The sequence below is a fragment of the Xenopus tropicalis genome, chromosome 7, assembly GCF_000004195.4.
Source record: "Xenopus tropicalis strain Nigerian chromosome 7, UCB_Xtro_10.0, whole genome shotgun sequence".
Taxonomy (NCBI): Eukaryota; Metazoa; Chordata; class Amphibia; order Anura; family Pipidae; genus Xenopus; species Xenopus tropicalis.
This window is the reverse complement of record NC_030683.2, coordinates 122,305,215-122,317,700: the sequence shown is the minus strand read 5'-3', so window position 1 is coordinate 122,317,700 and position 12,486 is coordinate 122,305,215. Positions and strand designations below refer to the sequence as shown.

The 12,486-nt window shown below is 44.5% G+C and overlaps 1 protein-coding gene across 1 annotated transcript in view; it reads right to left on the bottom strand.

Moving 5' to 3' along the window:
- Nucleotides 1–2,301: 2,301 nt before the first annotated feature.
- iglon5 (IgLON family member 5) overlaps nt 2,302–12,486 on the bottom strand; it is a 282,486-nt gene continuing 272,301 nt past the window's right edge. Inside the window, exon 8 of the mRNA XM_002938206.5 lies at nt 2,302–4,522. Within this exon, the coding sequence (XP_002938252.1) occupies nt 4,422–4,522 (101 nt within the window). The 3' untranslated portion in view covers nt 2,302–4,421. The remainder of the gene's footprint in view (nt 4,523–12,486) is intronic.

The following is a 12,486-nucleotide window of genomic DNA, read 5'->3' as shown; positions in this document are numbered from 1 at the left end:
GCTACCAATGTTTTAGAAGGGCCCTGGCTACCAATGTTTTAGGGGGGCCCTGGCTACCAATGTCTGTGTGTCTTTTGTACTGATGGGAGGGGCCATTGGGGGCAGGGCGTGGGAGGAGGGGTGCCCAGAAAATGTTGTTTTGAGTGGCCCAGTGATTTCTGATGGTGGCCCTGGAAGACACACACTGGCCAGGGAAATGATATGTTTATTATGCCCCACCCCCCCCAAACAGAATGGCAGTAATCTGCTTAAGACTCTTCTTTCTAAAGTGTTTGGGATATCTAGGGGCGTAACTACAGAGAAAGGTCAACGAGCCAATATTGAATTTGCTGTGGGGCCCAGTTACATCGGTGCCACTGGAGATCCAGGTTCTGTGAGTGTGCTCTCTCAACCTAACTGCTTTCTTGCTGCAAACCCATGCTGTGAGTCCCAGACTATAAGCAGGAGCCACTGGATGCAGCAGGGTTTTTTAGGCAGAGTGGGCTTTTGCCTGGGATTTTCTTGATCTAAAAAACTGACAAAAATGATTATGAACTAAATATTTTCTCATCTAATTACGTTCCCTGCCAGGGGCGTGGCACAGGATTTCTGGCTTCTTTCAGCTTCTCTAGGTTCCTGGCTTCTTGCTGCCGCAGCTTCTTACAGAGATTGGGCACAACCAAATGCAGCATTTAGTGATGAGCGAATCTGTCCCATTTCGCTTTCCCGAAAAATTTGCGAATCCTTCAAAAGATTTGCGAAATGGCGAAAAAAATTGTCGCCTGTAACTATTCTTTTGACGTTTTGACTATTTATTTTGCCACCGCAACTATTCTTTTGACGCCAGTGACTATGTATTTTGACGCTTTTGACTATTTATTTTGCCGCCGCGACTATTCTTTGCTGCCATGACTATTCTTTTGACGCCAGCGCCTATGTATTTTGACGCTTTTGACTATTTATTTTGCTGCCGTGACTATTCTTTGCCGCCGCGACTATTCTTTTGACGCCAGTGACTATGTGTTTTGACGCTTTTGACTATTCTTTGCTGCCGCGACTATTCTTTGCTGCCGCGACTATTCTTTGCTGCCATGACTATTCTTTTGACGCCAGCGACTATGTGTTTTGACGCTTTTGACTATTCTTTGCCGCCGCCACTATTCTTTGCTGTCATGACTATTCTTTTGATGCCAGCGACTATGTGTTTTGACGCTTTTGACTATTCTTTGCCACCGCAACTATTCTTTGCTGCCGCGACTATTCTTTGCCGCCGTGACTATCTTTTGATGCCAGTGACTATGTATTTTGACGCTTTTGACTATTTATTTTGACGCCGCGACTATTCTTTGCTGCCATGACTATTCTTTTGACGCCAGCGACTATGTATTTTGACGCTTTTGACTATTTATTTTGCTGCCGTGACTATTCTTTGCCGCCGCGACTATTCTTTTGACGCCAGTGACTATGTGTTTTGACGCTTTTGACTATTCTTTGCCGCCGCGACTATTCTTTGCTGCCGCGACTATTCTTTGCTGCCGCGACTATTCTTTGCTGCCATGACTATTCTTTTGACGCCAGCGACTATGTGTTTTGACGCTTTTGACTATTCTTTGCCGCCGCGACTATTCTTTGCTGTCATGACTATTCTTTTGATGCCAGCGACTATGTGTTTTGACGCTTTTGACTATTCTTTGCCACCGCAACTATTCTTTCTGCCGCGACTATTCTTTGCCGCCGTGACTATCTTTTGATGCCAGTGACTATGTATTTTGACGCTTTTGACTATTTATTTTGACGCCGCGACTATTCTTTGCTGCCATGACTATTCTTTTGATGCCAGCGACTATGTATTTTGACGCTTTTGACTATTCTTTTGACGCCAGTGACTATGTATTTTGATGCTTTTGACTATTTATTTTGACGCCGCGACTATTCTTTTGACACCCGCGACTATTCTTTGATGTTGCAGCTATTCTTTTGACGCCTGCCACAATTTTTGGACGCGCAGCAAATTTTCCCGCAGTGAATTTTTTCATCCGTTTTTGCAACAATCCGCCACGAATCCATGCCTGGCAAAACATTTCGCCCATCACTAGCAGCATTGGGTAGTTTCGATGGAAGGATAGAATAACCAGGTATGGAGGGCTGAAATTTGACAAAATGATGGGTATGACGTCACTCCCCACCTCCCTGCCCATTGTTCTCCCGGGCAGGAGAGCTGGCAATCCTAATTTTACTTGTCTATGGTGCAAGGTTCAAGCACACCTTGGGGTTAATAACCGTCCCCCTCAAAATACTAACCCCACACTAGATAACGCCACAAAAGGTAAAAGTGATTTTTAATAACAGAAATAAAATCAGTTAAAAAAAGAAAAAAGAAAATAAACCTGTAAACAAGACTTGGCTTCCCCGGCATGGAGGCAATGAGAAAACAGCTGAAGATCAAAGAGTAGATTTATGAGTACGTTTCAGCCACATTGTTTTATAGATACCATAACCTGAGTGATCAATAGGGGTGCGTGGAGGGAATTCTCAATAACAATTAGATTTTTTTTTATTATTATGAAGCTATTGATTCCTGGTGTGAGCGGGGACCGACTATAAATCCCAGAGAGGAACATCATACACTCGTTTCTGCGTGTGGAAATTAGCACTCAAGCCCTTGGTAGAGTTTGTATCTCTCTTATATTATAACACTTTTTACATTTGTTCGCCAATATTCACAAGTATTTTATCTTTCGTTTTGCAAAAAAAAAAAAAGGAAAAGAAAATCAAAATGCCTTGGATTCTCCTGTGATGAGCCGTAAAGTGCCCCCCAAACATAAACGCGAAAAAACCCCTACAAGACGGGTGAAATGGCAGAATGCATTGCTCGGACGCACAGCTTGGAAGCTCTGGTAGGGACCCCGTGTCAGGCCCCCCATGAGTATCTGATATAAACGGACAAACAGACGACCAAGGACAAAGACAAAGTTGGTGGAAAGACCAGCCGTGGTGGAAAGACCAGCATGAACGTTCAATAGTTGGCAGCTTCTGGTGGGGTCTATGGGTTATTATAGACGTTGTGGAGCACTTGTCGGGTGATGGAAGCATTTTTAATTTCCGCTAATCTCAGCCCCTTCCATTTTTCACACACTACAACATTACAACCCTGAGAGGTCTGAGTTTCCCATGTCAAAAATAATGCAATGAATAACCATGAGCCCGGGGCTTGCAATCAGTGATAGGACCATGCAGACAGACAGCTAACAGTCAGACAATACTCAAGGCCCCGTGCTTCCCGTCTTTCTTGGCTACGAAAGGGGGAACGGGGGGGGGGGTCTGTATAATACCCACGAAAATGTCACAGACACTGGTGATGAAGGACAGGCGTATGGGACTGTAAAGTTTTAGGGATTGTGACTATCCCTGATAAATCCGAATGTATTTCTAAAGACGTCATATTCTATATGCTTCCATTATCTGTTGTCTTTGATATGGTGGGTATAGGTTCCTCGGTACAGTTACCCATCGTGTTGTTCAAACAACAGTTGTAAGTCTCCAAATGCTTTTGCCGTGCCAAGTCCCTTCCAGTTCTGCCAACATCCAGAAGTGCAGTGTATGTGCTTTGGAGAAAAACCGACATGTGAGTACAGAAATGGAACAACCTAAATTCTCACAAAGGTATAAGTCCAATCTAAGGTGGGTGTGCCCAGTAAATTGATAAGGAAGGTATAATCCAAAAATAAAGTCAACATAACATGTCTCTCTGCACCCTGTTTATCTTCTGTCAATGCCTCCTTCATGCTAGATACATGCTGGAGAACGTTGGAGAACATTGACCGATGTCTTCGTTGGAAGTCTAGGGACAGTTGGCATTCATAGTACGGAATCGGCATCTACTAGAACGGAATTACCGGTGTTGGCTTTGTAAAAGGATAGGGCGTCGGGGGGGGGGAAAATTTGTACAGCAACGGTGACAGTGACGAGGAGGGGGAGAAGGTTGAGTGAGGAGGTCTCCAAACATTGACATTTTGTTTCTTGGGTTCTCCAAGATCCCTTAATGAGTGGTTTAAGGTGCAGAGGGAACTGCATTCAGCGGAGAAGACACTGAATATGGTTTAAATATTAATAACAGCCTTCTGTCTTATATTTGCTCATGAGGTTCAACCTCCTTTTTAGGTCCTGGTCGTACGTTGTCTTCTTCATTCTGTTTCATTTGCCTTCGTCAGTTCTCTTTGTATTCCCTCAGTAAATCCCTGTCTGTGTCTGGTAAGAAGGCGCAGCAAGTCAATGATGTGGTTTAGAAATGCATAAATCGTTCCCTCACAGTGTCGAGACTTCTTCTAAAAAGATATTTTTTTTGTATTTTTTATTGTATTTTTTTTTGTGTCATTTTTTGTTTTTTTGTTTGTTTCCTTCTGCTCGTCGTGGGAACCCTTTCTGGAATTGTTTTTTTTTTTTTAGACTGTACGTAGGAGGGGGATTAACGTAGAGGAAAGTAAGCCAAGCAGTAGTGGCGATACCATATGGGTCGCACCTTGATTGAGAGGATCACCGGGTTCTACAAGAGAAAAATATATATTATGTTAAAAATGATTATTACAGACAACAAGAACAATTCAGAAGCAGAAGTTAACAAATTAACAGTATCAGTTTGCAGTTGTTGTACTTGTTGACTTTTTCTACAAAATGTGTATTGGCCTGTGTATGATTGGTAGCTAGGAACGTTCTTCCTTATGGGCCTATGGGAGCAGTGATCTTTATACAGGTATAGGATCCATTATCCAGAATGCTCAGGACCTGGGGTTTTCCAGATAACAGTTCTTTCCATAATTCAGATCTCCTACCTAAAGTCATTTAACCATTAAATAAACCCAATAGGACTGTTCTGCCCCCAATAAGGGGTAATTATATCTTAGTTGGGATCAAGTACAGGTACTGTTTTATTATTACAGAGAAAAGGGAATCATTTAACCATTAAATAAACCCAATAGGGCTGTTCTGTCCCCAATAAGGGGTAATTATATCTTAGTTGGGATCAAGTACAGGTACTGTTTTATTATTACAGAGAAAAGGGAATCATTTAACCATGAAATAAACCCAATAGGGCTGTTCTGCCCCCAATAAGGGGTAATTATATCTTAGTTGGGATCAAGTACAGATACTGTTTTATTATTACAGAGAAAAGGGAATCATTTAACCATTAAATAAACCCAATAGGGCTGTTCTGCCCCCAATAAGGGGTAATTATATCTTAGTTGGGATCAAGTACAGGTACTGTTTTATTATTACAGAGAAAAGGGAATCATTTAACCATGAAATAAACCCAATAGGGCTGTTCTGCCCCAATAAGGGGTAATTATATCTTAGTTGGGATCAAGTACAGGTACTGTTTTATTATTACAGAGAAAAGGGAATCATTTAACCATTAAATAAACCCAATAGGGCTGTTCTGCCCCCAATAAGGGGTAATTATATCTTAGTTGGGATCAAGTACAGGTACTGTTTTATTATTACAGAGAAAGCAACGGTTTGGTCCCTCAAGCTTTCAGCATTGCAAAAAACCATACCCTGGAAAAGTGAGCCCCCCATGTACTGAATGGTTCCTCAATGTAGAATCTGCCCTGATGTAACTATCGCCTCAGCAACTACTTTGGGCTCATATATTAATAAATACAAAGTGCAATAAATCAGTACAACGCACTGGAATCCCAGTGTAATGATGGCTGCTTCAATAAGGCTCTAAATGTCAAATGTTACTTATTGCACTTCTATAAAGCTTAAAAATTTCAAACCCACAGTCTCCAAACAGGAGAAGTGATTAAAACCTGATAAGAAATAACGTTTTTCGGATCAGGCTTTCACAAGGGGAGAACTATCACAGGACCCAACTGGTTCAATACAGTTCAGTAGAATCGATACCGTGGAACTAGGTTGTTCATAATACACCTTCTTAAGCAGATTTTCTCACCCAGCACAGTAAATCACACAGCTAACTAATTTATCTGCAGAAGTAAGAGCTTAATGCTGTATGTGGTTCATTTAACAACTGCACTGTGTTCTTCACCTTGGACATAATTGATATATCGTTCGTAATGGAATAGGAGCTTCTCCTTACTGTTCTGTTCCTACTATTTGATAGGATTGGTGACACCATGTTGGTCTAATGTCTAGATCTTCTCATACCACGTGCGCTATCCTTCACTCTTCCTACATGGAACTGCTTTCCTGGTTGAGCTCAGGCCAGTCTATCAAACCCAACTGTCCCACATGAAACCCTACATGAAAGACCCAGAAAAAGTGGCTTAAGGTATTATGTGTAGTGTGTTTGGGGATAACTGGATATGTCCAGGACAGATGGGTCTACCATGTTGGTTTAGGAATACCTCCATGCCCTTGGAGGTTCATTGAGCCTATGGCAACTTAACTATTTAACAAATCCCCGAAAAGTCTTAACGTGCATCTTGGGAGAAATTCTACTGGTTTTCTACCCCTCTCCAAAAATATACCGGCAGGTAATAATGGAATAGGAGCTTCTCCTTACTGTTCTGTTTCTACTATTTGATAGGATTGGTGACACCATGTTGGTCTAATGTCTTCATCTTCTCATACCACGTGCGCTATCCTACATTTTTCCTACATAGAACTACTTTTCTGGGTTCCCCTGGTCAAGCTCAGGCCAGTCTATCAAACCCAACTGTCCCACATGAAAGCCCTACATGAAAGAGCCAGAAAAAGTGGCTTAAGGTATTATGTGTAGTGTGTTTGGGGATAACTGGATATGTCCAGGACAGATGGGTCTACCATGTTGGTTTAGGAATACCTCCATGCCCTTGGAGGTTCATTGAGCCTATGGCAACTTAACTATTTAACAAATCCCCGAAAAGTCTTAACGTGCATCTTGGGAGAAATTCTACTGGTTTTCTACCCCTCTCCAAAAATATACCGGCAGGTAATAATGGAATAGGAGCTTCTCCTTACTGTTCTGTTTCTACTATTTGATAGGATTGGTGACACCATGTTGGTCTAATGTCTTCATCTTCTCATACCACGTGCGCTATCCTACATTTTTCCTACATAGAACTACTTTTCTGGGTTCCCCTGGTCAAGCTCAGGCCAGTCTATCAAACCCAACTGTCCCACATGAAAGCCCTACATGAAAGAGCCAGAAAAAGTGGCTTAAGGTATTATGTGTAGTGTGTTTGGGGATAACTGGATATGTCCAGGACAGATGGTTCTACCATGTTGGTTTAGGAATACCTCCATGCCCTTGGAGGTTCAACGAGCCTATGGCAACTCAACTATTTAACAAATCCCCGAAAAGTCTTAACGTGCATCTTGGGAGAAATTCTACTGGTTTTCTACCCCTCTCCAAAAATATACCGGCAGGTAATAATGGAATAGGAGCTTCTCCTTACTGTTCTGTTCCTACTATTTGATAGGATTGGTGACACCATGTTGGTCTAATGTCTTCATCTTCTCATACCACGTGCGCTATCCTACATTTTTCCTACATAGAACTACTTTTCTGGGTTCCCCTGGTCAAGCTCAGGCCAGTCTATCAAACCCAACTGTCCCACATGAAAGCCCTACATGAAAGAGCCAGAAAAAGTGGCTTAAGGTATTATGTGTAGTGTGTTTGGGGATAACTGGATATGTCCAGGACAGATGGTTCTACCATGTTGGTTTAGGAATACCTCCATGCCCTTGGAGGTTCAACGAGCCTATGGCAACTCAACTATTTAACAAATCCCCGAAAAGTCTTAACGTGCATCTTGGGAGAAATTCTACTGGTTTTCTACCCCTCTCCAAAAATATACCGGCAGGTAATAATGGAATAGGAGCTTCTCCTTACTGTTCTGTTCCTACTATTTGATAGGATTGGTGACACCATGTTGGTCTAATGTCTTCATCTTCTCATACCACGTGCGCTATCCTACATTTTTCCTACATAGAACTACTTTTCTGGGTTCCCCTGGTCAAGCTCAGGCCAGTCTATCAAACCCAACTGTCCCACATGAAAGCCCTACATGAAAGAGCCAGAAAAAGTGGCTTAAGGTATTATGTGTAGTGTGTTTGGGGATAACTGGATATGTCAAGGACAGATGGGTCTACCATGTTGGTTTAGGAATATATCCATGCCCTTGGAGGTTCATTGAGCCTATGGTAACTTAACTATTTAACAAATCCCCGAAAAGTCTTAACGTGCATCTTGGGAGAAATTCTACTGGTTTTCTACCCCTCTCCAAAAATATACCGGCAGGTAATAATGGAATAGGAGCTTCTCCTTACTGTTCTGTTCCTACTATTTGATAGGATTGGTGACACCATGTTGGTCTAATGTCTACATCTCATACCACGTGCGCTATCCTACACTCTTCCTACATGGAACTGCTTTTCTGGGTGCCCCTGGTCAAGCTCAGGCCAGTCTATCAAACCCAACTGTCCCACATGAAAGCCCTGCATGAAAGAAAAAAGTCTTAATGTGCATCTTGGCGGAAACTCTACTGGTTTTCTAATTTTCGGCCTCTGATAAAACTGACCCCACTGTAGGTAAATGCGAGTGTGTAGTTTAGAGACCATAAATTGTAAGCACCAATCCAAATCTACAATACCAGGACAAGATCTCTTTAGTCTGAATCCCTTCATTGACCATTACTAGTGGGTCTTCTTCTCCACTGGCTCTTATAATTGAAGCTGTATCTCTCTTTCCATCGACCGGGTCATCGGATCCCACATTATATGCGCCTCCTTCTCCTGCAGTGGGCAGTCATTCATGAATGATGAACGGCTTCCTGGTTTATTGCTACCCATAAATCACCTGAAGGAAACTACTGAACTGTCCAATAAGTGTAGGCCAGAGGGAGACATCTTTTCAAGCAACATAACTAATTGATGTTCTCATAAATTAGGTGGCCACGACGTGCAACTGCCGATCGCATAACAATGAGAGTAAAACCAACAACATTCGTCATTGTTCGTGTAAAAACATTTGCATAATCAATTCCTATCAGCCCAGAAATCCATATGTGCCCCGAACAATATAAAACTATATCACTGCATTTCCACGGAGCATTATTATTTATTACACTGAGGTTGCAAGGTCTAATGAAGGAAGGTCCCCTAAGAATTTCATTGTGGCATGTTGTAGACACTTAGCTAATAGTGATGAGCGAAATGTTTCGGCAGGCATGGATTCGCGGCAAACGGATGAAAAAATTTGCCGCGAAAAAATTCGCTGCACGTCCAAATATTGTCGCCACCATCAAAAAAGAATAGCCGCGGGCATCAAAAGAATAGCCGCGGGTGACAAAATAATAGCCGCAGGCGACAAAAGAATAGCCGCGGGCGACAAAAGAATAGGCATGCGACAAAATAATAGCTGCGGGTGACAAAATAATAGCCGCAGGCGACAAAATAATAGCTGGGGGTGACAAAATAATAGCCATGCGACAAAATAATAGCCGGGGGCGACAAAATAATAGCCGCAGGCGACAAAAGAATAGCCGCGGGCGACAAAAGAATAGGCATGCGACAAAATAATAGCCGCAGGTGACAAAATAATAGCCGTGGGCGACAAAATAATAGCTGGGGGCGACAAAATAATAGCCGCGGGCGGCAATTTTTTATGCTGCACGACATTTTCGCCGTTTCGCTAATTTTTCACCGTTTCTCGGATCTTTTGACAGATTCGCTCATCACTATTAGCTATTAGACGTAAGTGGACTAGAAGCACTGAGGTGAGGGGCACGGCCATCCAATGGGCATTAAAGCTCATGTTGGGTTACTGTCCTTAATTTATACAGCACTTGTTCCTAATTCCCATTCCTGCCCCAGTGGTGCTTAATGGTCCCTAAACTACACACTCGCATTGGGGTCAGTTTTATCCAAAACTTATGTTCCCCTATTAGTTTTTGTGTTTGCGTGTGTGTTTGTTTATATGGTCGGGGAGTATAGTAGAACCGTCTACAGTTCTAGCAAAGTCATTTCCATGGACTGCATTTTCCAAGCAGCAGAGAAACAATCCCATTGTAGAACAGAGAATTCTGAGCAGCTAATTCCCAGAAGTAGAAGAAAAGGACAGTTCATTGCCGTGGTACAATTATTCATTTATTCACCTCATTCTGAGAGCCATGGTACAAAGGAACTCAGCCTCCCAGACTTAGAATGGCTTCCAATGAAAGAACCTGCAACAGAAACTGAATGGAGCTGAGTATGTGAGAGCCTCGGGGCTCTTAATAACCACTCCACTGCCTCCCTAATGTTTCTATTCACTCCGTTATTTATCAGTCATTATATATTTCCCCCTTTGATAGATATGTTAGTCTGACCAAATAGGCTGCTTCCAATGTACAACGTGTATATATTGTCTCCTATCTGATGGCAGTTGATCACAGTTACACTGCAGCCGTTGCTGGGGGGATAATAGCCTCTGGGAAGGGACTGGGGCTGTGGGATAGCAGGTATAGTAGGGAGAGATGGTGCCTATAGTAGCAGTGGGATAATAGCCTCTGGGAAGGGACTGGGGCTGTGGGATAGCAGGTATAGTAGGGAGAGATGGTGCCTATAGTAGCAGTGGGGGGATAATAGCCTCTGGGGAAGGGACTGGGGCTGTGGGATAGCAGGTATAGTAGGGAGAGATGGTGCCTATAGTAGCAGTGGGGGGATAATAGCCTCTGGGAAGGGACTGGGGCTGTGGGATAGCAGGTATAGTAGGGAGAGATGGTGCCTATAGTAGCAGTGGGGGGATAATAGCCTCTGGGAAGGGACTGGGGCTGTGGGATAGCAGGTATAGTAGGGAGAGATGGTGCCTATAGAAGCAGTGGGGGATAATAGCTCTGGGGAAGGGACTGGGGCTGTGGGATAGCAGGTATAGTAGGGAGAGATGGTGCCTATAGTAGCAGTGGGGGATAATAGCCTCTGGGAAGGGACTGGGGCTGTGGGATAGCAGGTATAGTAGGGAGAGATGGTGCCTATAGTTGCAGTGGGGGATAATAGCCTCTGGGAAGGGACTGGGGCTGTGGGATAGCATGAGGTGCCTATAGTAGCAGTGGGGGGATAATAGCCTCTGGGAAGGGACTGGGGCTGTGGGATAGCAGGTATAGTAGGGAGAGATGGTGCCTATAGTAGCAGTGGGATAAAAGCCTCTGGGAAGGGACTGGGGCTGTGGGATAGCAGGTATAGTAGGGAGAGATGGTGCCTATAGTAGCAGTGGGGGATAATAGCCTCTGGGAAGGGACTGGGGCTGTGGGATAGCAGGTATAGTAAGGAGAGATGGTGCCTATAGTAGCAGTGGGGGGATAATAGCCTCTGGGAAGGGACTGGGGCTGTGGGATAGCAGGTATAGTAGGGAGAGATGGTGCCTATAGTAGCAGTGGGGGGATAATAGCCTCTGGGAAGGGACTGGGGCTGTGGGATAGCAGGTATAGTAGGGAGAGATGGTGCCTATAGTAGCAGTGGGGGGATAATAGCCTCTGGGAAGGGACTGGGGCTGTGGGATAGCAGGTATAGTAGGGAGAGATGGTGCCTATAGTAGCAGTGGGATAAAAGCCTCTGGGAAGGGACTGGGGCTGTGGGATAGCAGGTATAGTAGGGAGAGATGGTGCCTATAGTAGCAGTGGGGGGATAATAGCCTCTGGGAAGGGACTGGGGCTGTGGGATAGCAGGTATAGTAGGGAGAGATGGTGCCTATAGTAGCAGTGGGGGGATAATAGCCTCTGGGAAGGGACTGGGGCTGTGGGATAGCAGGTATAGTAGGGAGAGATGGTGCCTATAGTAGCAGTGGGGGGATAATAGCCTCTGGGAAGGGACTGTGGCTGTGGGATAGCAGGTATAGTAAGGAGAGATGGTGCCTATAGTAGCAGTGGGGGGATAATAGCCTCTGGGAAGGGACTGGGGCTGTGGGATAGCAGGTATAGTAGGGAGAGATGGTGCCTATAGTAGCAGTGGGGGGATAATAGCCTCTGGGAAGGGACTGGGGCTGTGGGATAGCAGGTATAGTAGGGAGAGATGGTGCCTATAGTAGCAGTGGGAGGATAATAGCCTCTGGGAAGGGACTGGGGCTGTGGGATAGCAGGTATAGTAGGGAGAGATGGTGTCTATAGTAGCAGTGGGGGGATAATAGCCTCTGGGAAGGGACTGGGGCTGTGGGATAGCAGGTATAGTAGGGAGAGATGGTGCCTATAGTAGCAGTGGGGGGATAATAGCCTCTGGGAAGGGACTGGGGCTGTGGGATAGCAGGTATAGTAGGGAGAGATGGTGCCTATAGTAGCAGTGGGGGGATAACAGCCTCTGGGAAGGGACTGGGGCTGTGGGATAGCAGGTATAGTAGGGAGAGATGGTGCCTATAGTAGCAGTGGGGGGATAATAGCCTCTGGGAAGGGACTGGGGCTGTGGGATAGCAGGTATAGTAGGGAGAGATGGTGCCTATAGTAGCAGTGGGGGATAATAGCCTCTGGGAAGGGACTGGGGCTGTGGGATAGCAGGTATAGTAGGGAGAGATGGTGCCTATAGTAGCAGTGGGGG